Below are 26763 nucleotides of genomic sequence, written 5' to 3'. Positions count from 1 at the left end.
TGGGGTTGGTTTTCTTCATTGTTTGATTTGCTTATTCTTTGAAATATAATTTGATTTAACTTTATCAGTATATCTTATTATAAGCAATATCCACTGGTGGATAGGATTAATTTCTTATGCCTGGCTTACTTGACTGAATGTTTGAGAAATAAGATTATAGTTATTGTATCAGTGCTCTTTCAGATAAATTAGTGGAATGAAAGCAGATGTATTGACAATAGGAAATTTTAATATTAATTCCTCTTTGCAAGTAGAAATGAAGGTCGACTGAAATGTGTGGCCAGTGTTCCCAAGGAAGCTTCAATCAGGAGTCCACAGACTTATTTTCTTCAAGGCTTCCTTCAGTTTGCAAATGGCATCTGTACAATTCCTGTCCAAGCCTGTCCAACATATATGGATCTCAATTTTCCTAGGATTTTAATATTTGTTTTAAGTTCAAGACAGAGTACAGAGAGATCTTCAGAATTCTTCCTAACAGGGTTGTGAGAGACAGCCTTTAGAAAACCTGGTCTAATCTTGTACTGCAGACCCATAGCTGCTGTTTCTTACTGATATTTGCCATTTCAATGTGCCATAAGTGCAACTGTTTTGTTTCCAGGAGGTGACTGTGCTACACTTCTCAAGAACATTGGTGCCCTACCTGTTGATATGGCAAGGATGTATTTTGCTGAGACTGTTCTGGCACTGGAGTACCTACACAATTATGGGATTGTTCACCGTGACCTAAAACCTGATAAGTAAGTCTTGGGGCCCTCAGGGGGAACAGAGCCAGTCCTTCAGGGGCTTTCTCTGTAGGTAGCAGGACATGGGGGCTGGAGACAGCACTGATCTTCAACAGCATCTGACATGCAGGAGGTTTTATGGAGTCTCCTGCTACTGATGTAGAAGCAGATAGGCACTGTGACAGGGTGGGAAGAATGTCTTCAGGTGTTATCCCAGAGTTGTTACTACAGTGATGGTGTTTTGGCAGAAGATAGTCCCCCTCCTAGCTGCCTTGTCTGCTCTGTGATATTTGGCTGCATAGGAGGTTTTTTCCATGTGTTTAATGGGGGTGTAACACTGAGATCATCCTTTGCATTATCTTTTTGTTTGAAATTGCTTTTGGGAAACAATTAAATGAATGTTGCATTGTTTTACTTCTCTTTCTTTTAGTCTCCTCATAACTTCAATGGGTCATATTAAACTAACAGACTTTGGACTGTCCAAAATTGGGTTAATGAGTCTTACAACTAATCTTTATGAGGGCCACATTGAAAAGGATACCAGGGAATTCCTGGACAAGCAGGTAAGCTGAAAAATTTTGTCTGTTGATGTGGGATCAGATGCAGGATTCTGTCATGGGATAGAATCAGAGTTAGTAGCACTCCTCTGCCTTGATGTTGTGCACTGTAAAATGGGAGGAAAACATACAAGTCCATTCTCATGTTTGTACATAAATTGATATAGTTTGTTATTTCAGCTTCTTGTTTTGGAGTCATGCACTTCAGCTCTTAGTTTAGGATGCTGAAAGGATGGCCCAGGCAGCAGTGCAGGTGTAAACAGAAGTAGGTTTAGGGATGTAACATGGATTGTGCTGAAGGTTGTTCCACGATCTCCCCCTTCTGGTGCTTAGAAAGTTCTTGGCAAGTTTCTATATGTTTCTTGTAATTTTGTCTAACGGCTTAAACATTGATTTTTATCCTCATGATATTTGCTAAGGGTCATTTTTCTCCTTAGCCTTCATTTTGCTAGGCTTAACCAGCTAAGTTCTTGTAGCTAACAAGATAGATTTTCCTTTGATGAATGAATAGCTCTTGCATGTAGCTCTGTTTGAGTTGATATTTTCTGAGCATGGTTGAAGGAACTGTTCTGGATGCAGTCTCACCAGTGCCTTGTATAATGGGATTAAAAAATGCTTCTCTCTTCTGAAAATACCCAGGATCACAGCTGAATTTTTCAGCTGAATTTTTATTTGTGCCAAGTGTTGATTCATAATTATCCTGTGGTGTTGTCTTCCTGTTGTCTTCTGAGTAAGGATGCTTTTTCTAACAGAACTCTCCTAGGTCATTAGATCATATTCTTGTACTTTACAGTAGTACATTTTTTACAACTGTTTTGTTATTGTTGTTGCTGCTTCTAAGCCCCAGGCAATTTAGATCTTCCAAGGTAATTTCCTTAGCCATTGTCCATGCCAGCTGTACCTCCCAAGATTAAGGCTGAAGTGTGTAATCATGCTGGGCTGCTAATTCTGCATCTGTGAAACTAAATTCTGTTAGCACAGAGATGTGAGAGGTTTGTCAAAACTCAGTTCCTGAGAGCTGTAGCTGTGCCAGCAGACATCCATCAAGCTGTCAGACCTAAACACACAGAATATGCATTTTTCCCATATGCTTTCCTGTTCATGCACCAAAGCACTATTTAGCTGGCATGTCCACACCAGGAGCATTTAATTTCATGTGATGTTATTTCTGTGCAGGTAATGTCTTCAAATACAGACTCTTGCTCCATGGATGTAGTTCACAGCATGAAGTGGTTAAATGGCAAAACATTAATAACTTCCTTGTAAAGGTCTGAAGGAGAGAAAGAAAGAAAGGAAAGAAAAAAGACAGAATAAGCTTTGACATGCAATTGGCAATTTGTAAATTTATTGCTCTCTTGCATGTTTCTCTTGAGGTGTGTGGGACTCCAGAGTACATTGCCCCAGAAGTGATCCTGCGCCAGGGCTACGGGAAGCCCGTGGATTGGTGGGCCATGGGAATCATCCTCTACGAGTTCCTGGTCGGCTGTGTCCCTTTCTTTGGGGACACACCTGAAGAGCTCTTTGGACAAGTGATCAGTGGTAGGTTTCTGCTCTGGTTATGAAGGGGTTTCAAAATGTGCTGTGAAAATATTGAAGATTCACAGTTTAGTCAGGAAGGACTAAGTATAAAATAATGGGGTTTAATTTTAATGTTTCTAAATTTCTGTGTCAAAGCTTGCATCTGATTTCAGCTATGGAAACTTGTGTTGCTTAACATCTTCCTAAATATCTTCCTAAATCATGGTGTGGGAGTCATGCACATCCTTGTGGGATTGAGGAAAAATATTTGGGGATTTTTCTGTTCTGTCTTTTAACTTAAATGATGGAGAATTTGAAAGGAGTAGCCACCAACTGGTCTATTTCAGGCTGATTTTGGTTATTGTTTTTGTAGGTCCAAATGCTCATCAATTAGTAATTTTGAATAAGTGAAATGAAAGGAAATTCTGAGCACAAAACCTTGAAAGTTGTTGTACTCAGTACCTTCACATCTTGTGGCCTTTTAAACCTTTCTCATGCATGGAGTTGGACAGACAATTGCTTTGTGTTCACTCAGTGAATATGCCAGTGAAATAATTTTCTATTGGGAATGCTTTCTGAAGCAGTAAATTTTTAACACACTTGGCAAATGTCGTTTGTAAAAAGAAAATTTCATCAAAGCACTAAATATGATGCATGAAATCGTTACCTGTGAATTGTTCTCTCTGTTCCAAGTACAACGACTCTGGAATGTGCAGGCAGGAGATACAGCCACAGTATTGTCACTGCCTTTGTTTATGGATTGTCATGGAAGTCCCATTTCATACTTTATTAATAGAGTCCTTAAAGCTTTTTTTTTTTTGTCTCCACAAGCACTGCTTGGATTGACAGCAGCTTTAGCTGATGCTGAATTTTATGCATTTTGAAAAATGTCAATGCTTGAATTATATTAAGCTGCTGAATTCAAGGTATTTGCGCTTCTGGGGCAGTTCTCAACGCTGCACTTTGAGGTGTAGGAGTATGAATGGTTATTCAAATTAGTTGGGAAGCTGGTAGAAAATGTCAAGTCTCTTTTTGTCCCCAGATGAAATTGCCTGGCCAGAAGGAGATGATGCACTGCCCCCAGATGCCCAGGACCTCATTTCTAAGCTCCTCCGCCAAAATCCTCTGGAAAGAATGGGAACAGGTAAGAGCCTTGTGCACAGGAAAACCCTTCCCAGAAGCAGTGTGTGAGGCCACCTTGCCAGTGATGCACACCCACTCGTGCTGAGGAATGCTGATCTAGAGCTGGGGAGCAGTTTATGCTGGATTCAGCGTGGTGGAGCTCTGGGAATTGGTGCCACATGTCCATGAGCCAGGTGGATTTTGCTGTCCTGTCTGGGAAACAGGAAAGGGGCACTGTCAGCTTGGCAACATCACCTCTCAGGTTTGTGCTGTTCCATTATTGGCTTGAGGGTTGTGTCTCCGTTTGAGCAGTGTATAATCAGATTTCTTTGAAGTTCTCTTTGAGTAGATGCTTAATCCCTGCCATGGATGTGAATTCCTGGGTGTAATAAAGTAAATGAAAACTTTCCCATTCCTAGAGGCCTGTAGTGTAGAATTCTCCAAACATCCAGCAAAGTCTGATCATCTGTTTGGCAAAGTCAGATATGTCTGTCAGTCATTCCGTATTATAGTGTCAGGTTGGAAGTTTTACAAGCCAACACTTCTCATTTCCTCATAGTAAATAATCATAAATAATCTCTAGCTACACTCTTGCTTTAAAGTAATTTGTGCAACACTGTGGCTTCACATGACAGCTCATCTTTCATTGATTTGATTAGTTTAATTTAATTTGGGATTTTCAATTCAGAACTACACTTTAAGGATAAAAAAAAGCTTAGAGATAAATATATAACAATTCCAAAAGGTACATGTATTCAGCAGATTTAGCACATGTGCACACAAGGGTGATGAATAGATCATGAATTAATAATGATATCAGATGGTTTTCACATGTTCTTCTCTACTTAAAATCCATGTACTTGAAAGATGTTGCTGTCATGGAAAAGATGTAGAGTTTCTAGCCTTATAAAAGGAGTTGATGGACTGATTTTTTTTTGATTTCTTATATACCTGTAGTGCTGAGACTGCTGTTTCATTTGGCATGTTGTAGTGCCACTGGCACTCAGCAAACCTTTTATCTCTTTTCCTCTGCTCCTTTCTTTTCTAAAAAGATGGTAGCATCTGCAATGAATATTAATTTCATTTGAAAAAAAAATGCATGAATGGGGAGACAGATAGTCTTTACTTTTTCCTTCTGGGTACTCAAGCTTCTGAGCTTAATAACAATAGATACTAATTTAGGAAGATAGGTGAGCCCTGTCTTGTTCTAGGCACATGAATGAGTTTGTTCACAACAGTGGAGTTGTAAGTTGTCACTCACATTCTAAGTGGCTCTCAGAGTTTGCTTTCTTTATTCAGTTATGAACAAGATGGTGTTCAGAGTTTGAACATTTTAAATTAAGGTCTTCTTAATCTTGAACTCGCTGTGGAATGCAGCAGCAGATGCTGTCTTCCAGCCTCTGTGTTGTTGCTGAGCAGGAAGAGGAGGTGGGAAGGAGGAAATCTTGTTCAGGTTTTATCCTGCATGACCACTTTGGTAAAAGGATAAATTGTTTCTCAAAATTCCTGGAAAATGTGTGACTTAAAAATACTCGAGTACATTCTCTTAGGCTCTTGATATTTTTAGGGTTTGTTTTTCATGGTATGCAAATGCTGAAAGAAATACTCTGCAATAAAAGGTGCTTATTTCAGGTAGTGCCTTTGAAGTGAAGCAGCATCGGTTCTTTAAAGATCTGGACTGGAATGGATTACTCCGGCAGAAAGCTGAATTCATCCCACAGCTGGAATCTGAGGATGACACAAGCTATTTTGACAGTAAGGCTCGAGATTTGGCCTAAACAGCATCATATTTCTTGTGCATATTTCATTTCTGAAATTGTTAGAGATAAGTCATTTTAGAAATTGAATAAAACGCTTGATGGGAATTGCTTTAAAAAGTTTCTTTTGAATGCCAAGGAAGGTTTCTTTGAAGGCAAATTAATTTTAAATGAAAAAAAGTTGCTGCTGGAGTCAGTTGACCTTTCACTGGTGCCTGTGCTCCTGCCAGCCATGGGCCTGCAGTGAGAGGTGCTGCCATTGTCATGCTGGGTTCATTAAACTTCTTCCAAAGCATTTGGTAAATCCAAATTCCTTGAGTTTTTGAGCAACATGATCTTTCCCTAGTGACTCTTTTCAGCCAATAAATGTTTTAAAAAAACCCCAAAACAAACCCTAGACCTTGAAGACAAGTATGTGGGGAAAATTCTTAAGAGATTTGAAGTAATTTGAATTATTTTTGCTGCAAGTGTATAGTTTTATTTTAGTATTACTAGCTCTAATGAGATATGAAGTGTCTGTCTGGTGTGTATAAATGTCTGGGAACTGCCATGGTATCAGTGCTGTGTAAGGCTCCTGTTATTTCAAGATAAGCACCAGACAGAGTCAGTGCTCTTGGGAGAGAAGGGAGGAGCATCACAGGAGGGATGGAGAGATCTCTGTTCCCAGAGCCTCTGCTCCCTAACTTTTCTCATTTGGCTTGGGGAGCTGAGCAGGTGGAAGGGACTTGGTCAGGGTGAGGGCTTTCCCCCTCTCCAGCTGCACAATGGGATACTGGCTGTTTCAGTTCCCTGAGAAATGGAAATTTCTGCTCTTCATCAATGGAATCTCTCCCATCTTGGCCTGGTTGAATCTGTGTGAAGAACATTTTTTCTGTGCTCCTGTGCTTTGCTGAGAGTGAAAGGCGGGAGAGAGCAGCTGTCTCCAGCCCCTTGGCTCTCACACTGCACAAGCAGTGATTCCATTTAGTGCTCTTCTGGTTTGGGGAAGGGGCTTTTAGGCTGGGGCTTGTTTGGAGAGGTAGGATTGGCAGAGAGAAATGGATTGAGAAATCTCTGTGTGGTTGTTGCAGAGAGCAACTGGAGTCAAGGTGTGCAGTGGGGGCAGAGGTGGGGTTTCCACATGTATTGAGGTTGTACTGGTGCAATGTGCATGGAGAAACTGATGTGGTGGGCTGTCCTCACCACTGACTGCACTTACAGGATGGGGAAACTTTGGTCACTGAGTTGGGTCAGTGACTGGCAGAGGCCCAGTGCAGCAGCCATGAGCAGATCCTGGTGGATGAAAGCAAAACCACTGGGCCTGTCAAGCCAGAAGCATGGGAGACTCCCTAGGTGCCCTGGCACACTCGGTGTCAGGGTGACCGGTGACCTTGGTGTGACTCCTCTACAAAGGCTGGAATTCTCACATCAGGAAATATCTCACATAGACACTGATAGGAGGTGGTGCTGCTGTTATAAACCCTAATGCAGAAAATGTTAGAATGTATAAAAGTAGCTTTCTGGCTGATGTGGTGTAGCAAATTTGGCTCAGTGCAGTTATCAGCTTTCTGTAGCCAAACTTATTACTGCCCACCCCACAAAATCCAGTGTGGCTGGCTTAGAAATCCAGTGCTGCAAATCTCAAAGCACAAAATCTCTTTGGAAGAAGTTTTTGCATTAAAAATAGCTTTGCATATTGGCTGCTTGCCCATTTTCTTTCACAAAATCTAATCCTTTTCCTAGTTGCAAGAGGGAAAAGAAGAGATTTTCTTTTGGGTAAATATTTTTATTTTTTCAAGTAGGCTTGTATGTATGTATGCAGGACAGACTTTGTATAATCAAAAAGCTGTTTATTGGGAAGCTGGACAGTGAATTGTTTCCATGTTTCTTTCCACGTCATTGTTTCCTGGAAGAAATATCCCTACAATGAAGGGTCTGCAGGATTAGGCACCTTTTGAGTATCAGCTGCTTCCAGAATGGAATACAGCTGACAGGATAAGATAAATTCAGTGCCAAGGAGATATTCTTCACTGGCAATTGCACGGGATGAGCAAAAACCGGCTGAATATGTTTCAGTATTAAGGGAAATACCCTGCATGGTGTATAAACATTCAAAGTTTTTTAAGCAGACCAGTAGCAATGCTTGAGGTGTGAGTTGCCAGCACTCCCCCACTGATGGAAGTGCCATGTCTCGTTCCCAGCCCGTTCAGAACGGTACCAGCACCTGGATTCAGAAGAAGAGGAGGACACTAATGATGATGATCACGTGGAAATTCGGCAGTTTTCCTCGTGCTCGCCCAGGTTCAGCAAGGTAGGGATGTGCTAAGCTGTTGAAAGAAAACAATCTAGAGAGGAACACACTTTCTTTGCTTCCTATGGGGCAGATTTTAATCATGTGATGCTCTGTGGGATCTCATGGTGGGTAGTATTCACTGAGGAAAGAAAACACTGCATGAGTTGTTTATTCTGTGGTAGTTTGTGGCCTGTTAGAAGGTGAGTACCAGAATAATTGGAGAATGACATTTTATATTTCTTAATATTTCACCAATATGCAGGGCATTGTGTAGTTCTCTTCTGCATCTGATGCAGTCTGATGTTTTCACCAATGATCTGGATGCTGGCACAGGGAGTATCCAAAACTTGCTTTGAGCAGTGTCCTTCTAAAAGGACCTTCCATAGGTGACAAGATGATTTTGGGAAGAAAATAAATTCTGACATTTGGAATAAGGATCTAAAATCAAAGGGGTAAGAACATCAGTGAAGTTTACATCACTCATTGTCTCAAATACAGCCTGAGGAGCAGAAGGCAAGGTGACAATTTCAAAGAGAAGGGTCTCGGCACATAGTCCTTCACAAGTTAGATGCGCCAAATTCTGGAAGCAATAATTTTCCATACTGGAAAAAATTCTTGAAAAAATGGAGTCCAGAGGAAAGCAATGAGAATGACCTGAGTTCTACAAAACATAAAATCTTGGGTGTTTTCAAATACATAACTAAAAGGAAGGGACTACATTGGTCTTCCTGATAAAATATAATATGTTTGGGAGGGGTAGAAGGGAGAAAAAATGCTGTTTTGAGGCAGCCACTTAATGAATTGCATTTTCCTTTTACTGACATGGGAGAAGGAATTTTACTTAGGAGCTCTGAAAGGTATTTTGGTTTTTCACAACAGTTCCTCCAGTTTTCCACTGCTGAAGTCAGATTTTAAGGACCAGTTTGTTCTTTGTCCTCAACCAGGCTACAGTGGTTTAAATAACAGTTACTCTTAGTTTAATGGAGTTGCTCCTGATTTGCATCACTAAAAGTATGTTTAAAATTGGACCTGAGGATTAGTTGGTGTTTTGAAAAAGTTCTCATGAGTACGTAAGAGTTTCTTTTCTCTGCCTTTTCTCATCATGAGTATTACTCATTTGTTAGACTGAAGCTTTTCTTTAGGGTTCAATGTTTTTGCCACAAAAAGAAAAAGTTCACTTTTAATGAATTTATTTTAAGACCTGGAAAATTATACAGCATTTGTAATGTGGGAGGCATAAAAGGCTCATTATATTTTGAAATTCTTGTCTGACAATTCAGCCATATGATTTATTAATAGTTATCTTGTTGATGCTCTGAATTTTTAATAACATTATTTTCATTAATCTCTTCTTATGTAAATTAGGTCCACAGTCAAGTGTAGTTTTTAAAGGATGGATTTTTTTGCTTAATCATTTAATTATTTAAAGACGGCTGTAAAACCAAGAAAGGCACTTTCATTAAGCTGTCAGCATTATAGTAGATTCCTTGAGGAGGGCAGGACTTTTTTGTTCTGAAATAAGCTTGGGGCAATGCTGATAGACTGATAATGAAATGGGGTCATGAGCATGATGCCTATCACTGAAGTGAATTTGTGTAGTAAGGTTTCAAGATCCAGATGCCAGCCTTCAAGAGTTGTGCAGCTGTCTTTAGCAATAGGTGCTCTTGGATTTGAGAATTGTTAAAACCAAAACTCAAAGTATTATTTCATGAAGTTTGTCAGTATTTCTGTTGTGTTTGCAAAGGAGAGTTATTGGGTGCTGTTGTAGAAAAGCATTTTAGTGTTTCTGAGGCTGGGCCTTTTTCCTTTCCTCCTTGGCACACCTTGAGCATGTCACACGTGCACTGTTACTTGGTCAAAGAACATTACCAAGCTCAGGCTTTCAGGAGGAAATTTCAAGAGGAGATTTTTCCCCTTGCTCAGAAAAGGCCCCTGGGTTGCTTTTCCCTGCTCAGAAGGATCTTTTGCTGCCCACAGGTGTACAGCAGCATGGAACGACTTTCCATCCACGAGGAGAGGAAGACTCCACCACCAACCAAGCGGAGCCTGAGCGAGGAGAAGGACGATCGGCTGGACAGCCTGGGGGGCCTGAAGAGCCGCGACCGCAGCTGGGTCATTGGCTCCCCTGAAATGTGAGTGCTCTGCAGCTGAGTCTTCTGTTCTCCAACAGCAGCTAAGAAAGGCCAGCCAAAAGTTTCTATGACCAGTGTTTAGTGAGGAGAGCTTCTTGTGTTGTATTTCTGCAGGAGAAGCCTGGATTGGATAGCTAAAAGTGAATGTGTAGAACCTCTACAGTTCTAAAATGTATCTAGTTAAGTACTAACATCTAATTCTGTAGCAAATATTTTTAATGAATTTAAAGATATTCTAACCTTAAGGACAGATTTTGTATGTTACGTCAGACATGTACCCACATCAGTTTTTTTCTTAAATTAATGCAGATTCTGGTGTTGCCAGACTTTGACCTTTTGTTACAAAGCAGAGAAATCATTAGGAAAGTTCAAAGTTTCAAAAGTTCAGAATATGCCCGAAAAATCTTGTGCTCTAATAAAAAATGTCAGTAAAATATATGAATACCCACAATTTGGATACCTGCCATGTTTCTGGCATTACTGAAAGCTTACTTTATAAAAGGGATGTCTCTCATTTTGTGCAACCCCTGTAAAACCTTTACACTAATGTTTGGCATTACAAAAAGCACAAAATGTGGCTCTGACCTAGTCTGTATGACTCCCTTAAAAATGTTTTACAGATTGCACTCATAACTGAGGTGCACTTCATTTTGCATTAGGGCTTCCTGGCTTCTAATTTAGAGGAACTTTGAAAGAAAAATTCAATGGATTCCAAAAGGAACATGGAAGATGATTTGCATTTTACAAGTGTGATTTTTAAAAAAAATAATATTGAATACCATGTTCAGATGTCGCTCTTGCACCAAGGTCGGGGCAGGAACAGGCGAGAGGCAGGATCATAGAAAAGGCAAAGAAGGCTTTATTCAAAAGAACCACGTGGTTTTTATAGAGTGGTACGATAGATTCTATTCTATTGGCTAACTAACAGAAACATCTTTCTCACTCTCTGTCCTTGAGAGGAACAGAAAAATAACGTAGAAAAACACCACCTGCAAATTGTTTATAGCCAACAAGTTATCACATCTTTCCAGCTCCCTAAAACTTCTCACAAGCTGTTGTGAGAAACTCTCGCCATTTCTCTCTCTCTGTCCCATGCCATCCACATTCATTGTATTGTATTTTTCTTTGGGTTTATCCCTTCCTTTCCTAGAAGTTGGAAATCTAAACTCAGGCGATGCCCCAAGCCTTTGTTGTTTCAACTCCCAGGGTTGTAGCTTGGCCATGAAACTTCACCATTAATTGGTTTCCTACGTGTGGGTTGGGTCTATGTCCTGTTTTCACCCTTCCAAGCTGGTCACAGCCTGGCTCACCCGGGGCCCTGTCTGGTTCTGCCCGCAGCCTGCGCAAGCGCCTGTCCATGTCCGAGTCCTCGCACACGGAGAGCGACTCCAGCCCGCCGCTGACGGTGCGGCGCCGCTGCTCGGGGCTCCTGGACATGCCGCGCTTCGCCATCTCCGCCGAGGACGAGGGCGCCGCGCTCAAACGGCCCCAGTCCGAGGGGATGCTCCTGTCCACGGTGCAGGCGCGCGAGGGGCTGCCCCTGCCCATCCCAGAGCAGCCTGTGGAGCACGAGCTGCAGCTGGAAGGGGATGCTGGAGCCACCACCCCCTCCACGGCTACCGGCAGCACCTCAGCACTGGCAGGTACGTGCTTGGTGTGGGGCATCCTGCTCTCCAAGGTTGTGTTACCTTGCAGAGATGAACTCTGTAAAGCTGGCTCTGGGTGTCAGGGAATGTGAGTGCCTCATGCTATGTAGATATTTTAGTGTAGTTTTGTGGATGTGCTTGACTTTGAAATAATGCCAGTGGTTTCATCGCCTCAAAATTGCATCCTAGATTTCAGTGCTGTCACTTCAAATTGATTTTAGGTCTTAGGTCATTTAGGTCTTCTCATGCTTGAGATTCGTATGATCTATGCCTGCTTACAACCACTGGGTGCCTACCTGAGACAGCATTAATTTAAGCATTAATCAGAACAGATCACTGCTGAGTTGGAGCTGGAGAACGTGGGTGTCAGCCATACCAACAGGTCCCTGCTTCCTGGGGTTTTGCTCATCCCAAGAGTTTGGAGAGACTTGAAATATGCTGGGAAAGTGGGGCTTGTGTCAGGGACATGCTACTTTTTTAACAGCCAAATATGCCGAAATTCATCCAGTTGTTGTCTTAGAAAAGTGCCACCTAAATTTAGTAGAGTGGCTCTTAGAAGTCAGTGTTTGATTTCTCAGCAACTTTGACTGTCCTGGGGCTTTTCCCCAGCTCTGAACCTTCCTGTGGTGGTGCCCTGGGTTGCTGCAGTGCAGGACTGAGCTCTGGGTGCTGGAGTGTTCCCAGCTCCTGCCCCTTTCAGGGCATTGAGAGGACAAGGGGGTAAAGCTGCCTGTTCTGAGAACAGAGGAGGCCAGAGCTGGGAGGTGCTGCAACGTAGTAAGGAGGAGGCAAAAAAGGAAGTTTGGAACAATGGAAGAAAGAAGGGAAGTTGAAATGAAGGTTGGCAAAAGAAAAATTCAGAAAGAAGGCAAAATTCGGGGAAGGACTAGATTGTAGGGTTGAATAACAAGGACTAACTGGGTAAGAAAATAAGGAACAAGTTGCTGGGACAAACTGGGAGCAAGCAGGCAAAGCAATTGTGATGCATTGAGAATGGTGAGGAAAGGGGCACTGAGGAAGCAGTCAGAATGGCAGCAAGAATGGACCAGGTGGAGGGCACTGGGCAGATGTGATGGGGGACTGATAGCAGAAGGTGGAAATGCCCTAGAAGAAATTTGCCTCCAGAGTAAAGCCAAAGATTCCTACATCTTATTGCTCCTCTTCTGCAATCCACTCTGTGAAATTCCTTCAAAATTGTCCCATTCCCCTTCATTGCCCATGCTCCCTGAAGGGGCCTGGTGCTGCCATCATCTAAAGATGAATTATAAGGATAAAGGAAGGAAGCTGCCTCATACTTGCTTGGCATAGGTGCCATAAGTGAAACCTTGTTCTCTCAATTTCATGCTAAGAGCCTAGAAAGATGCTGTTAAAAATGACAAGAACACTTCCATTGCTAATTTGAGTATCTGCAATGTGAGATTGGCAAAAATGAAGTTCTCCTGGGCAGCCTGCTCCCCTGAGCTCAATACATTAGAGCAGTCTTTGATCTAGTGCATGGAATCCAGGGATACCAGTGATTCAGTGTCCCCAAGTCAGAGGCTTGAAAGGAATTTAATTCCTGTCAGTGTCTCAGACTGCTCCTCTAATTTATGTGGCACCTTTTCCCATGCAGCCTCCAAATCCGGGTTCCTCATTGTCTGGGAGCCTGATTGGAAACTTTGTGCCTCCTAAATGTTGAACAAGCATCTGGTCCTGAGGTCTATGGGAATAGTGCTTCGAATTTTTATTTTCATGATACTTCCTGCTTCACTTAGTATGCAGAGCAGTGCTGCCCACTTAAATAACGATGATCAATGTTTTGTTCTGTCCTCATTGTTCAAAATGTGGCCCTTAGGCTTTATTTATTGCATGCTGCTTAAAATTTGCTTTTGAAGACAGAATGATTAATTTCCCTTGTGGAGTTGCTGTGATGCTCACCACTTTCATTTCTAAGCACCTTGTAAATTCTAATTACTGTATTTTCACAGTGCCCCTTTAAGGTATCACATGGGGGACTGGGGCACCAGCCTTGAGTACAGGACCCCCAACCCCCAGCATCTGCTGCTCTTACATGCCCAGTCTGATCTTCAAGATTACTTTGCATTTTATATATATTTGTAGCAGGTTAAGTAATTCAAGACTAAATTGCAATGGTGCACAGAAGGGGGCAAATTGAGGTTGTCTTTGCAATCCACATTTTTACTTCCCCTGACTTAGTATTCTCTTAAAGTGGATTTTTTATGTGCAACTCCAGTAGAACCTGGCTCTTCTATTACAGGCAGTTTTAACTTAAAGATTGACAGTTCTTGCTGGTTGTAAAAATGCAGCACTTTCTATAAACCAGTTTTCATCTGTGAACGATCCCATTGAAATGGTGTGCAGAAGTGCACCACAGCTTTAGGATTCATGGAACTGCCACTGAGCAATGTGATTTCATTAGCCAGCTTTTCCACAGAACAGAAGCTGCTAATTTTCTGTGTTCGGAATAACACCATTTCTGTAAATAAAAATTCAAGCCCTGGGGTTTCTTCTTAGGAAAATTTACTCTTGGACTTCATGTAAACATGACTTTGATTTAATGTATTTTGCCTGTAGGGGAATAGACTGTTAGGAATTCCCTGTGGTTCTAATCTGTTTTAATTTAAACTGTAGCTGGGAGCACTGCAGATTTCTCTGATCCACGAGCTCGCAGTAATAGCAATGAAGGCCCAGACTTTACCACTCCAAAAGCCATCAGCGATTTGGCAGTGCGGCGGGCACGGCACAGGTTGCTCTCTGGGGAATCAGGGGAGAAGCGCACCTCGAGACCTGTCAATAAAGTGATTAAATCAGCATCCGCCACTGCCTTGTCTCTCCTGATTCCCTCAGGTAAGAAATGCCTTGAGTGAGGCATTGTCAGAATCTGCAAGCACTAAACAAAAGGTCTGCAGACTGATCCTCCCCTTTCACTCTCCTGGAATAAAGCCTTGGCTGGCAGGAGGGGAGAGAGCTAACTTTTACAGTGGGTTTAATATTTCCTGCTCGCAGGTTGATGTGCCACAGACAGCAGTGCTGTGCGTGTGGTCTGACTGCAGCTTCTGCAAATGGCAGCTGGGCCCTGTACGTCCCCTGGTTTTGTTTAAATTGACTTCTAGCTGGTCTCTAGACAATGGTGCAGCAAGGAGGTATAGAGAGACAAAATTATTTTAACCCTCAAGGTGCTGTTTTTGGGGCCACATGCTAACTGGAGTGCTCTTTGGGAATGAAATGTGTCTGGTGCATTTATGCACAGGGAACTTTCAGAAACTCCAGATAACTTGGTTGAGATTCAGTGCTCAAGAACTGAACAGTGTAAGTAACTTAAGTCAATGCTAAACTGCTCACCTTCTTGGCCCTGCTATGTCTACAAGGAAAACCAGACCTTTACAATTCCCAATGCCAGGTGATAACTCCTAGAGAGCAGCTCAGCCAGTCTGAGCTGTGACAGACTGGTTCAGCAGGAGGAGTTTCTCCCCCCAGGGATTTTGTCCCTTTCCAGAGGATCAGACCATGCTGTATTTCCAGGGCTGGGCCTGTTCCTGCCTAGATGGGAGCAGGGAATGCAGCTGGGCCATGAGCAATGCCCACCTGTTCCTCCCAACAGTGAGCTGGAGGCAGGAATGCACCTGCTCTTGGCAGCCTTGTGGTGATGCACATCACATTTCTTGTGCTTTGGGCATCGGTTGCTTTTTTAACTACAAACTCCCTCATGAAACCCTCTAAAATGTGTATTTAATCACCCAGCAAAGGTTTCTCCAGAGCTGCTCTCATCTGCCAGGTAAATATGTGCTGGGCTATTCAGCAGGTGTTTCTTAATGGATTAGAGATTACCTTCTACAGCTGCATTTAGCATTCCTGCTCTTTGGGTTTATTTTACTGATGTTGACCAGCTTCACTTTAAAATGAGAGTTCTGTATTTGCTTTGTACTTTAAAAAGTGGATGTTCCACCAGCAAACAGAGGTAGGTAGTTTATCTGACAGTCCAGCCCATGGCTTTTCATTTGGGAAACTCACTCAAAAGTAACTTATGAAGTTGCTATTCAGTAGCAAAATCCCTGCAGTAGCTAGTATTTTAGATATTTTTGCCCCTGTGAATTTAAAACACTACCAAAGCTGCCTAGATGTGGTTGTTGTCTGATCACCTACTCATTCCCTTTGTGTTAATACTAACTGATTTGGATTTATCTCAGCACCAGTGTGTAACTTGCACCAAGATCTAGAGACATCTGATTTTCTGGAGGAGGATAATACACGATAACCTGGAAATGTGGTTGCAGGATTGTGCCTAGAGCAAATGCTCATTGTAAATCGTGGAAAGAGAAGTAGAGAGCACTGTGACCCAACCATAATTCTGTAGGAGCAGTGCACTAAATGTACACCTCCAAATGTGCCTTTTTGGAAAGTCTGCTGTTTGTATTACAAAGCATGAATTAGTTGAAGCTGCAGACAGACCCAGCTCTGGTGAAGGCCACCAGCTTTAAGACCATTAGCAGATATGGTTTGGTAGCTGTTCTCTAACCAGAATTTTCTCTCTTTTGGAGGCCTGTTTCCCTAATTTTTGCCCATCTTTATGTCATCACTGTAGATCACCACACGTGTTCTCCATTGGCCAGTCCAATGTCACCTCATTCTCTCTCCTCCAACCCATCTTCGAGGGACTCCTCACCCAGCCGCGACTTTTCTCCTGCTATCGCAAACCTGAAACCACCAATCATCATCCATCGGGCTGGAAAGAAATACGGTTTCACTCTGCGCGCCATTCGCGTCTACATGGGTGACAGTGATATCTACACTGTGCATCACATGGTCTGGGTAGGTCTCTGCTTTTCTGCACACAGGACCCTTGGGCCACAGATGCCTCTAGCCAGGGGTGTGGGGTTTAGCTTCAGAGATTGTGTTTTGCCACTTTGTTTTCTCTGTCCCTAATCACACCCAACGTTGTCTTTTTGGTGGGAGGAACCCTAGATAAATAACTAAATAAATGACTGCACTTTGGGTCTTCCAATAGTTTTCAAGCCCATCACAGAACCACAGCAACCTTTCTTTCCTTCTTTTCTCCCTGGTTACATGAATCCACCTTCCTTCACCTGCAGCACATCCTTAAAGCATGTTTTTGTGTACATACCCTCTTTCTCTTTATTGGGGTTGTTGCATGAAGGCCCATTATAGCTAATTTATTCAGGCCTGTGTTAGTGATTATAACCTGCTTCTGATCAGTTCAGTCTGCTGGGGTTTTCCAAGCAGTCGCTTGGAATTGATTACAAGCCTTAAAGCATCACTGCTGCTATGCTGATTGCCATGGGATTTAGCTCTTGGCTTAGTTGTGAGCTGTGCTAAAAGGTCTGGTTTCCATGTCTGTATCGCTTCCTTCCCACCGCTGCTGGTACTTGATCTCTGTGTTCCTTTGTGTCAGTGTAGATGACTTCTAGGAGTGATCCATTCCCTGAAGCAGTGTTGTTAGGATTGTGTAGGTAGGGAGATTGCAGTCAGGGTAAAGGTGATTCATTTTTTGCCTTGCACTTCTGTGTTCATTAGGTAATATGGACTTTACACCCTTTGGTCCTTATTTAACACTCAATCTGAGAGAAATAATCTGAAACTGAATTTTTGCCTTGCTTTTCTTGAATGATGCTGAGTTTACCAAGATACTCATTTGGAATCTTTCCTGGCTAGAGGGAGAGATGTGCATTCCCCTGCACATCTGTCTCCTTATGGTGACGATGGCTTACATTCCAGGGACAGGGGAAAGGCAGTGTGTTCACAGGGAAAAGTCTGGTATTGGATAGGTTAATAAAGGATGGAAAGTAGAAAAAGAAACTCTGTTTGGGATGAGATGCAATATAGGCACCTTAAACACATGGCACAATCTTCCTTAAAAGTCTGTTGGCCACCTTTGGTTCCAACATGTACATGGAAGGATGCTGGATTTGAGATGGCAAATTGAAAGAGACTGAATGTTTGTCTGGAAATCAAGAGCATCTGGGTAACATTCCTGAGTGGTGTAAGATTTTTGGACGTGTGTTAAGCCTTTTGCTTTGGGAAGAGCTGGTCTCTCGATCAGCTTAACCATCCTGGCTGCCTTGGATCAGGATAAGACTGGTGGGATGCTGGGGAGGGGTGGAACAGTGCAGGGTTTTGTGCTTGGCCGTGCCAGGGGTGGGGGTGATTGGTATCCCCCATCTCAGAAGCAGCTGGGGCTGGCTGTGGCAGGATGTGACATGGATGGGCTTTGAGTCCCATCTGGGCCAGGGGCCCTGCACATGCCCCTTCTCAGAGCAGTCACCCCTTGTTGTTGGCAGCACGTGGAGGAAGGGGGTCCGGCCAACGAGGCGGGGCTGCGCGAAGGGGACCTGATCACCCACGTCAACGGCGAGCCGGTGCACGGGCTGGTGCACACCGAGGTGGTGGAGCTGATTCTGAAGGTAAGGGCTCAGCACTGTTACAGTTTGGAAAACATGAGCAGCTTGTGTAAAATGTGTGTAATTTTGGCATTGTCTGGAATACAAGTGTGCACACAGCACCTGGTGGTATTTAAGAGCAGCTTTGTACTGGTTGGTGTTGAAATTATCCAGTTAAATTGCTTGTGTTTGATTCCTCTCTGAGCAGAATCTGTTTGCAGAAAAAACACCCCAAAGTTCTGGACTGTTCCAAGAGACAAACATCTTTGGGATTGCAAATAGAGGAGCACTCAGTATTATCATTTTTTTTAACATGAGTGAGACAAGCCACGCTCTGTGTTGCAGATTCATCATGATAGATGCCTGATATGCTCACATCTGCCATCAGTCAGAGCATTGGGAATAGAATTGGTGACAGAATATCACTTTGTTCAAGTTTCCAAGTATTACAAGTATTAAATTGAGTCATTTGGGATCTCAATGGGAGAGGTCAGATGCTGTGTTCTGCCTGCTCTGGGAAGCTTTACCTACCAGCTGGGGTCTGAGCTAATCATTTGTGAAAGCCTGACTAACGAGGGCTCTCTCTCGGCAATTCCTTAATAAATGATAGGTGGAAATGCTGAGGGGAAAAATGGAGTTTGACAAAGGATTACAAAATGGCAGGCAGCAATAAACTAGGAGCCTACCTGCTTTGCCTGCAGATCTGCTTCAAATAACCATGTTTTAAGCAATGTCTCTTTGTCTTGTGTCTGACAGAGTGGAAATAAAGTGTCCATCTCCACCACACCATTTGAGAACACATCCATCAAAGTTGGTCCAGCTCGAAAAGCCAGCTACAAATCCAAGATGGCTCGTAGGAACAAGAAGAGCAAAACAAAGGATGGTCAGGAAAGGTTTGTTTTGATGTTTCTCTGTTAAAATTAAAGGGTAACCAAGATAATGTAAAAAATCCTTCGAGAGATCTTGTCAAATCCATTTGCAGATAATATATATCAGCAGATATATCCTTTAGTTCTTCCTTTCTTCCTTTTTTCTCTTTTACTGTGACACAAAATTGACTGAAATGTGCTAGTGAAGGTAAATAAATCATTTGGGCTTGTAAACACCTTTCGAATGCTCTTCCCCAGTAAGAAGAAGAGTTCTCTGTTGAGGAAGATCACTAAACAAGCATCGCTGCTTCACACCAGCCGGAGTTTATCGTCCCTGAACCGGTCTCTGTCATCTGGAGAAAGTGTGCCTGGCTCTCCAACTCACAACCTGTCTCCTCGGTCACCAACCCAGAGCTACAGATCCACTCCAGAGTCTGTACACTCAGGTAAAAAAAAAAGAGACATGAAGCAAAACAAAACTAAGCCAAAAATCCAGTCAAACAAGAAAATACTGGAGGAGACTTTTGCTGATTGATTAATTTTGGAAATAAAATACACAGCAGCAGGTAGCAGATCTCTCTGTGAAGCAAATGACAGCAGTGATGTCGATTACCTTAAGGATGGATGTGTTCTTGTTCATTGATTCATTTAAAAATGAAAATCCATACATCCTTTCAAGAATGCACTTGCTGTACTACAGCATCCTTCCACTTTGATGAAAATGTGTGTTATAAGTCGCAATCTTTTCGTAGCAGTTTGACACATTTTCTGTGTTCAGAGAAAAGAAATCAAAACAGTGTGGCAAAGTCATATTTGAAAATTGAATCAGCTGCTGGAATAAAGAGATTTGCATCCAGAGAATAGCAATGAAACACGTGGTTTGTCTGATCAAAGGGGGTTTTTTCCAAAAAAGTGTTCTCATAGCTTAGTGTTTCTTACTGTGCTGTGGTGTTGGGTGCTAATGATGTGAATTTCCATCAGAAGCCTGACAATGTTGCCTTCAATATCACTGCTGTGCTTTGGAGTAACATGGCATTGTGTCTTGACTTATTTTCAATAACTTGTTTTAATGGCCAAATATGTATTAATCTTCTTGGTGTTTTTTTCTTTGTTCTTTTTGTTTGTTTTTTTTTTTTCTTTTAAGTTGGTGGCAATTCTTCTCAGAGCAGCTCTCCCAGTTCCAGCGTTCCCAATTCTCCAGCCAGCTCTGGACACATCCGACCCAGCTCCCTGCATGGCCTAGCACCAAAGCTGCAGAGGCAGTACAGATCTCCGAGGCGTAAATCTGCAGGAAACATCCCTCTGTCCCCGCTGGCTCACACTCCATCCCCAACCCCTCAGTCCACGTCGCCGCAGCGCTCCCCATCTCCTTTGCCAGGACACTCAATTGGCAGCTCCAGTATCATCCAGTCTTTCCCAGTAAAGCTACACTCCTCTCCACCACTGGTGAGACAAATTTCTCGCCCCAAAAGTGCCGAGCCCCCTCGCTCTCCTTTGCTGAAGAGAGTGCAGTCGGCTGAGAAGCTGGCTGCCTCTCTGTCCTCCTCTGAGAAGAAGCTGGGCTCCTCACGGAAGCATAGCTTGGATATCTCCCACTCTGAGTTCAAGAAGGAGATGTTGCAGCGGGATCCCAGCCTGCAGAGCCTGCAGGAATCTGCCAACGAGACGACGGGCGGCAAAGTCGGGCTGGCGGAAAAGGGGATGCTGCAGAAGCCGGGCTCGCGGAAACTGGGCGCCATCCGGCAGGACAGGGTGGAGAGGAGGGAGTCTCTGCAGAAGCAGGAGGCCATCAGGGAGGTAGATTCTTCTGAGGATGAAACAGATGATGGTTCGGAAGATAGTCAGGATGGGAGGAGGGTGGACAAGCCCCGTGGCAGTGGAGACCAAGGCTCGGATTCTTTTAATGAGCAGAATAAGTTTTCATCTAAATTGGAAAGCAAGGATAGTATTGAAGATGATGCCTTTCTACCTGAGGATCCAAAAGGTACAGAAGATGTGCAGAAGGGAAGTACTCCACAAGCAAAGCCTGTTTCAGAGCCACTGCAAATCAGTGTGCACCCCTCCCCACCCGAGCTCCCCTCAAGAACTGCTCCAGAAAAACTAGATAATTCAGAAAAGCCATCCCTAAAATCAGAAACAACTGCAAAGGAGCATAAATTGCCAGAAAACAAAACTTTGGAGTGTTTTGGTCCAAAAGACAGGTCTTCTGAAGCAATCAAAGATCTTGGGAGAACTCCAGGTACTCAAAAACCAGTAGATTTCACAGAACATATGCAGTGCCCATCTATCAAACTCCTGGAACTTGAAGAAGGTGATTCTTCTGGGGCCTCCTGTGGTAAACTTGACTTGAAAGAGCCTGTGCTAACAGAAAGCAATCAGAAAAACCAGGATTCCAAACCTCTGCTGGCACTTTCCTCGTGGTGCCCAGCAAACACAAGCACTCCTGTCGCGGTGAGCCCCCCAGACAGCGGCGAGAAGGGTCACAAGGAGACACCTCAGCCTGTGGAACAGCACAGCTCCTCATTTCTGTCTCCTGGGAGCGCCAGTGAAACATCCCAAAGAAGTCCCAGCCCTGACAAGCAGCAGCCCAGCTCATCCCAGGCAGAGGGTGCTTTAACCTCCAGCAAAACCAGCCCAGCAGGACCCGTGTCCTCCCCACTCCTCATCCCCAGTGCCATCTCCGTGTCCCAGTTGGTGCCCCTGGCCCAGAGCGTGCTGGGCCCTTTGAAGCTCAGCATGTCTGGGTCTGCAGAGGTGGACACGAAAAAGGATTTGGGTGCCTCCTCTAAAGAGGAGAGAGATTTGAAACAAAAAAGGCAGGAAATTTCACAAGTAGCAGAATGTCAAGAGAAGGCCAAACCCTCTAGCACAGATGGTCTGACCATGACGAGCGGGTCCTGTGCAGAGTCCTTACACCCAGCAAAGCCCTGGGAGTCATCGTGTCCTGTGGGGGCCAAAAAGGACGCAACATGTCCTGTGGTGGTCAAAAAGGAGGCAACATGTCCTGTGGTGGTCAAAAAGGAGGCACTTTTTTGCAGTGCTAAAGCATCTGAGGCATTGGCAGGCAGCTGCAAAATCACTCCATCAAAAGAGCTGTCTCATGCTCTTGGACCAGCAGCTCTGAGAGCGTCTCCTCTGCCAGATGGCAGCACGAGGCCCTGTAAAGAAGGGACTCTGGCACAAGCAAAAAGCAAAGAGGTTGGAAATCAGTTAAAAATACAAGACTTTCCCCTGTCACATGATGATGCTGTAAAGAAAACATAGCAGCATCGCTGGTACTCATGGACTGGAGCGTTCTACATTCAAAATAGAGACTGCATGTTTGAATTTTGTAATATACACTAATATAAAATAGAACTTGTGTACATCTATTTTTGGGAGGGTTTTTTTCATACTGTTTTTTGTGTTTTTTCATCCTTGCTATTCTATTTTTGTACACAGTAGTGCTTGCTGTTTGAGGTCTCTTTAGAACAGGGTATCTTTAAAGCAGGGCTTAAGAAACACTTTGGTTTCATGATTTTTCCCTTCCATGCCTTTTATTTTGCCTGAGTTTAGGGCCTGATGTGCTCTTCCCTCCAATTCTGCATTTATTTGAGATCCCAAAAATTCTGTGTGCAAAAAAGGTGGCTTGTTTTTAAATTTCTGCTTTTCAGCATTCTCTTTGAAATTCCATTGAAATTCACAAATGTCAAGTTTTTGCTCCAGTTTTACAATCTGATGTCCCTTGACAAGAATAAGAGCCTACCCTCTTGTCTGCAAGTTATTCTGAAACTACACACCCTCTTTGGTGCAAGTAAAACCTCTTTGTCACCCCGTATCTTCACAGTCCTGTGTCCTTAGAGGATGTGGAGACAAAGGACTTGGCTGGAGAGACTGGACAGAGAGAGATCCCTGTCCTCTCTTTAAAACAAGTAAGAATATTTTTCAATGGAATTGTCAGAAAGAGAAATCTCCAATCCATAAGTTGGCTTTTTTGGGGATTGTTTTTACTTATCTGTGTGGGACACATGGCAACTTTTCCTTCTGCTTTTAAAATTTTAGTGATGTTTTATCTTCCTTTTTCTGTCTTCAATTCATAACTTGCCCTGCCTCAGAGTAAGTGACCCCAGGAAAGGGGTGCCTGTAGGTTGGTTTTAAAGTAGAAAAATTTGTAGTTGCATATTCTCCAGTGTGTCTGGCAAAGTTATCTCAATGAAAAACGACCTTTGGAGACTTCTCCTTCTCTTGGTGAGTCTAAATAGGTAGGGATTTTAAGGTGTCCCTTAACATTTCTGAATTGGGGCTTGGGAAACTTGCTGAGTTTCCTGAACCTGCCCGTTTTAAAAACAAACCTATGAAGAGTTCAGACTCCTCGAGTTCTGTGGTCAAGCTGCAAGCAGACTTTAAAACACATGTGATATTTTCAGATTTCAGCTTTAATAGCTAGATCATTTCCACTGCTGAGGTCACTTTGCATTAAAAGCTTACTGTTTGCTCCTAGGTTTAGACATCGCTTTGCTCTAAGTGTGACCGACTCTGGGTGACAGTGCTCCCTGCTGAGGACTAGACCAGTAACAATGCACCAATAAATGTGTTGAGTGGTGATACCTGTAGCACTGTAAGCCCTTTCTTCATCCAGTTAAAGGTTCCTCTCAATGAGCACTCCCATCATTTGTCCCAGATTGTGCTCAGCTTGTATCCCAGTCTTGTCTGAGTGGATCTCCCTGCGGATCACCCGTGAGGGATCGTTCCCTGCTCACTGGCTTACTCTGTTAGAAGCAGAATGACTGTGCAACAGTATTCCAGGCTAAAACCCATCTCTGTTGGTCTGATTTCCTTACACTGCTGCTTCCTTCACTGTCTTAGCTTTCTCTGAACTTGAAGTTTTGATTCGCTTCCCCTGAATGCAAATATCTTTATTATATAGGGATATATTTTCTCTGTCTCTTTCAATCTGATTTCAGTACAATCCACAGCTCAGAAAAAATCTCTGGAATCTCACCCTGTTTCTTTCTGTGTAGCAGTTGATTCTCCCCATTATATACTTGATTTTGGCTGCTTGGATTTCATTTCTGGACCAAGGTTTGGTTTGGTTTGAGCTTTTCTTTTTTTTAACATGTTTAAATGAGTGTTTACTCCGTGTGTCAGTGTGAACATGTATGGTGTTGCTACTACACTAACCAAAGCCTCAGCGCTCCCAGGTAACACCTTAATAAACCTGGTTGTGGTGGTACTGAGAGCAGAGCCTGCTGTGCTGTCTCTCTGCTCTTTTCCCTGGAATTCATAGGCTGCTCGTATACACTTGGTTTGCAATTACAAACCACAGTATTTCCACTGCCTTGTCAGGGTCCTGGGTGTCTCCAGCCTCTCCAAGTGCTCTTGGTGGTGAGTGTCATTCAGTGCTGATTTAGAGCAGTAGCAAGTAAGGAACAGACTTGGCAGGATCTGGTACTTACCTGGCTGGTTTTCTCCCTGATGGGTTGATCTGCTAAAAAACTGTTGAGAAACAGCGCAGGATATTATGGCATGGACAGGAGTAGTGAAAAGTGGATTTGGCATCCTGAGTCTGTGGTAATTACAAAGACAAGCCTCCTTGACAAGCTGATCTCCTGAGAGCACCTGACCTTGGCGAGATGGAAGTGTCTGTGTAAATTAAGGAGTTGTGTGAGGACGTGGTCTGACCTGGCTGTTCCCTGGGTGGCAGATCCCCCTTTTCCTTCTGTGTTTAAAAAACATGAGGAGAAGAATGACCAGTGCTTGTAGGTGAGCACATGGTGTGAGCCAGGCTGGGTAACCTGGCTCATCCCCATGGGCAGGGTGGGACCCTGTGACGGTACCAGCTCTAAGCTGCTGACTCCCTGCCTTTGCAGCCACTGCTTCCCATGCTGAATTGCAGAATTATCCTTTCCTAGGCATAAAAGGAGGACGGAAAACCTTGCTATGTCACAGCTTTTGCTGCTTTTGCCTGTGTTGGTCAAAGAAAAGGTGAGGTATGTGGTTTGTTGCCTCTTTTGTAGCTACGGTACAGAGAGTGGTCAGTGCAATTAAAAATCCCTGGGTTTTTGGAAACCAAAGCCAAACAGCATTGCCAGGAAGGCATTCTAGTGAAGCCTTGTGTCCCCTGCTCTTGCTCAGTCCTGCAGTTTCCCTCAGTGTGCCAGGTGCCCCATCATCCCTGTTCTACCTGCTGTCAAATTTACATGGCGCACTTTAGCAAAGGGTTTGGGCAAAAACACTTTCTCTCTTAAATTTTGATAATAAGCCAGGTAGATACACCAAGACTTATTCCTTGCTCTGCTATAAATTCCTTAAACACCTTCTCAAAAAAAAAGAGCTTGCAAAATGCGTCGGGAAGGACCAGGAAGTTGGAAAGGCTGTGTCTGAGGGGCACGGGTGTGTTCCCTTGGTCTCTGTGGGTAATCCCGAGCAGGCAGGCCCAAGGTGAGGTGTGTGTTTGGTGAATGAGCCGTGCATGTCACCATCCAAATATGCTGCTTTCCTGCTTTGTTTCCCTCTTCCCTTCTGTCAGCTTGGATGTGTCTCCTGCTCCTCACCTGTGTTGGGATGGTGGCGCCTAACATGGTTCAGCCTCTGCAGCTCCTCTTGCTCCTGCATCCCCGCCCCGTGCCTCAGTGTTATTTCTCCCTTTGTCTCTTACTGTTGCAAACTAAGAGAAATGGATGATATTTATTGTAAATATTAGACTTTAGCGTTGTCCTGGCCACTCCTGGGTCTGAATGTTGGAGGCCTTTGGCTGCTGCTGTACTAAAGAGCGCTTGTGGGGGAAGGGGTAGGAGTGACCTGTGGGTTTGTTTGCCACACTTGCATTAAGGTGTGATTTGGAGTAATTTTTTTTTGTTGTTGTTTTGTTTTGTTTTTCTTCCGAAGAGGGGAGGATAAAGTCTTTCTCTGGTTTTCTCTTACTGGATGTGAAGGATAATTCTGTACTTCTAGTAGAAGATTTGACAGAAGTGTGTGTTTACGTTGTGTTCGATTACCATATCCAGGTGGCTGTGAGAGCACCTCCTGCGCTGGGCTCTGCCAAGCCGTGTCACTCAGCACTTAGCTAGATAAGAGAAAGTGTGGAACTTCTGTGTTTTTAGAAACTTGAACAATTGCCACATAATAGCGGTGCAATAATTTTTATTCATGTTGTACCTGCATGTCGATGTTCAAATCCTCCTCCAAAATAAATAATTTTTTTTTTTACATAAATCCAGACTTGTGTTTGTCTCTTGGTTGGTCTCCCCTCAGTTTCTCCTAGCTCTGGTGGTGGCTGTACTCCCAACCTGCCTGCTCAAGCAGCTGCTTGATGGGGCAGAAAATGGCCTGTGGAGTGTCTGGGTACAGGAGTAACTCTGCCAGGCTGTTTGGGATTTTCTGCTCCACAGACCAGGTGTGTGGCTAAGCCAAAGCTTTCCACTCTGAATCTGCAGCCCGGAATTTACCATCCTGTAAGTTTATAGAGTTTTGTGTCCCTGCTGATGCAGGTTCCTGATGGTAAAAACATGTAAGGGGTAAAAGGGGTAAAACCCTGTCAGACGTGAAACTTGGCTGAGCGAGATGAGGATGTGACTGGCCACAACTGCACACTGTGGGTTCAGGAATTAGATGCACAATAAAATCCAAAGGGCAGGGGCTTGGCATGGGCTTGGATTAGCCATGGGGCAAGAGCCAGCAGGGGCTACACGGCCCCTTTTTCACCCACTCATTTGGGCAGCCTTGATGCTGCACCACCCAAAACCTTTCCAGGAACAGATCTTTGCTTTTAACATTTGCAGGTGTGTGCCCTCC

The 26763-nt window shown here is 43.6% G+C and overlaps 1 protein-coding gene across 11 annotated transcripts in view; it reads left to right on the top strand.

The window, feature by feature from the left end:
- Positions 1-26184, top strand: part of MAST2 (microtubule associated serine/threonine kinase 2) — a 186871-nt gene extending 160687 nt beyond the window's left edge. For 10 of the 11 annotated variants that reach the window (XM_074545874.1, XM_026790387.2, XM_014263796.3 and 7 more), the window contains 14 exons: positions 599-737; positions 1153-1285; positions 2653-2818; positions 3840-3941; positions 5552-5674; positions 7857-7966; positions 9926-10080; positions 11419-11723; positions 14358-14573; positions 16309-16535; positions 18023-18145; positions 18878-19014; positions 19249-19436; positions 20135-26184. In XM_074545874.1, the coding sequence (XP_074401975.1) occupies positions 599-737; positions 1153-1285; positions 2653-2818; positions 3840-3941; positions 5552-5674; positions 7857-7966; positions 9926-10080; positions 11419-11723; positions 14358-14573; positions 16309-16535; positions 18023-18145; positions 18878-19014; positions 19249-19436; positions 20135-22254 (4244 nt within the window). In that variant the 3' untranslated portion in view covers positions 22255-26184. The remainder of the gene's footprint in view (positions 1-598; positions 738-1152; positions 1286-2652; positions 2819-3839; positions 3942-5551; positions 5675-7856; positions 7967-9925; positions 10081-11418; positions 11724-14357; positions 14574-16308; positions 16536-18022; positions 18146-18877; positions 19015-19248; positions 19437-20134) is intronic. The other variant, XM_074545875.1, reaches the window with a different exon arrangement.
- The last annotated feature ends 579 nt before the right edge of the window (positions 26185-26763 follow it).

Source organism: Zonotrichia albicollis, chromosome 8 (assembly GCF_047830755.1).
Source record: "Zonotrichia albicollis isolate bZonAlb1 chromosome 8, bZonAlb1.hap1, whole genome shotgun sequence".
Classification (NCBI taxonomy): domain Eukaryota; kingdom Metazoa; phylum Chordata; class Aves; order Passeriformes; family Passerellidae; genus Zonotrichia; species Zonotrichia albicollis.
This window is presented reverse-complemented; position numbering and strand designations above follow the sequence as displayed.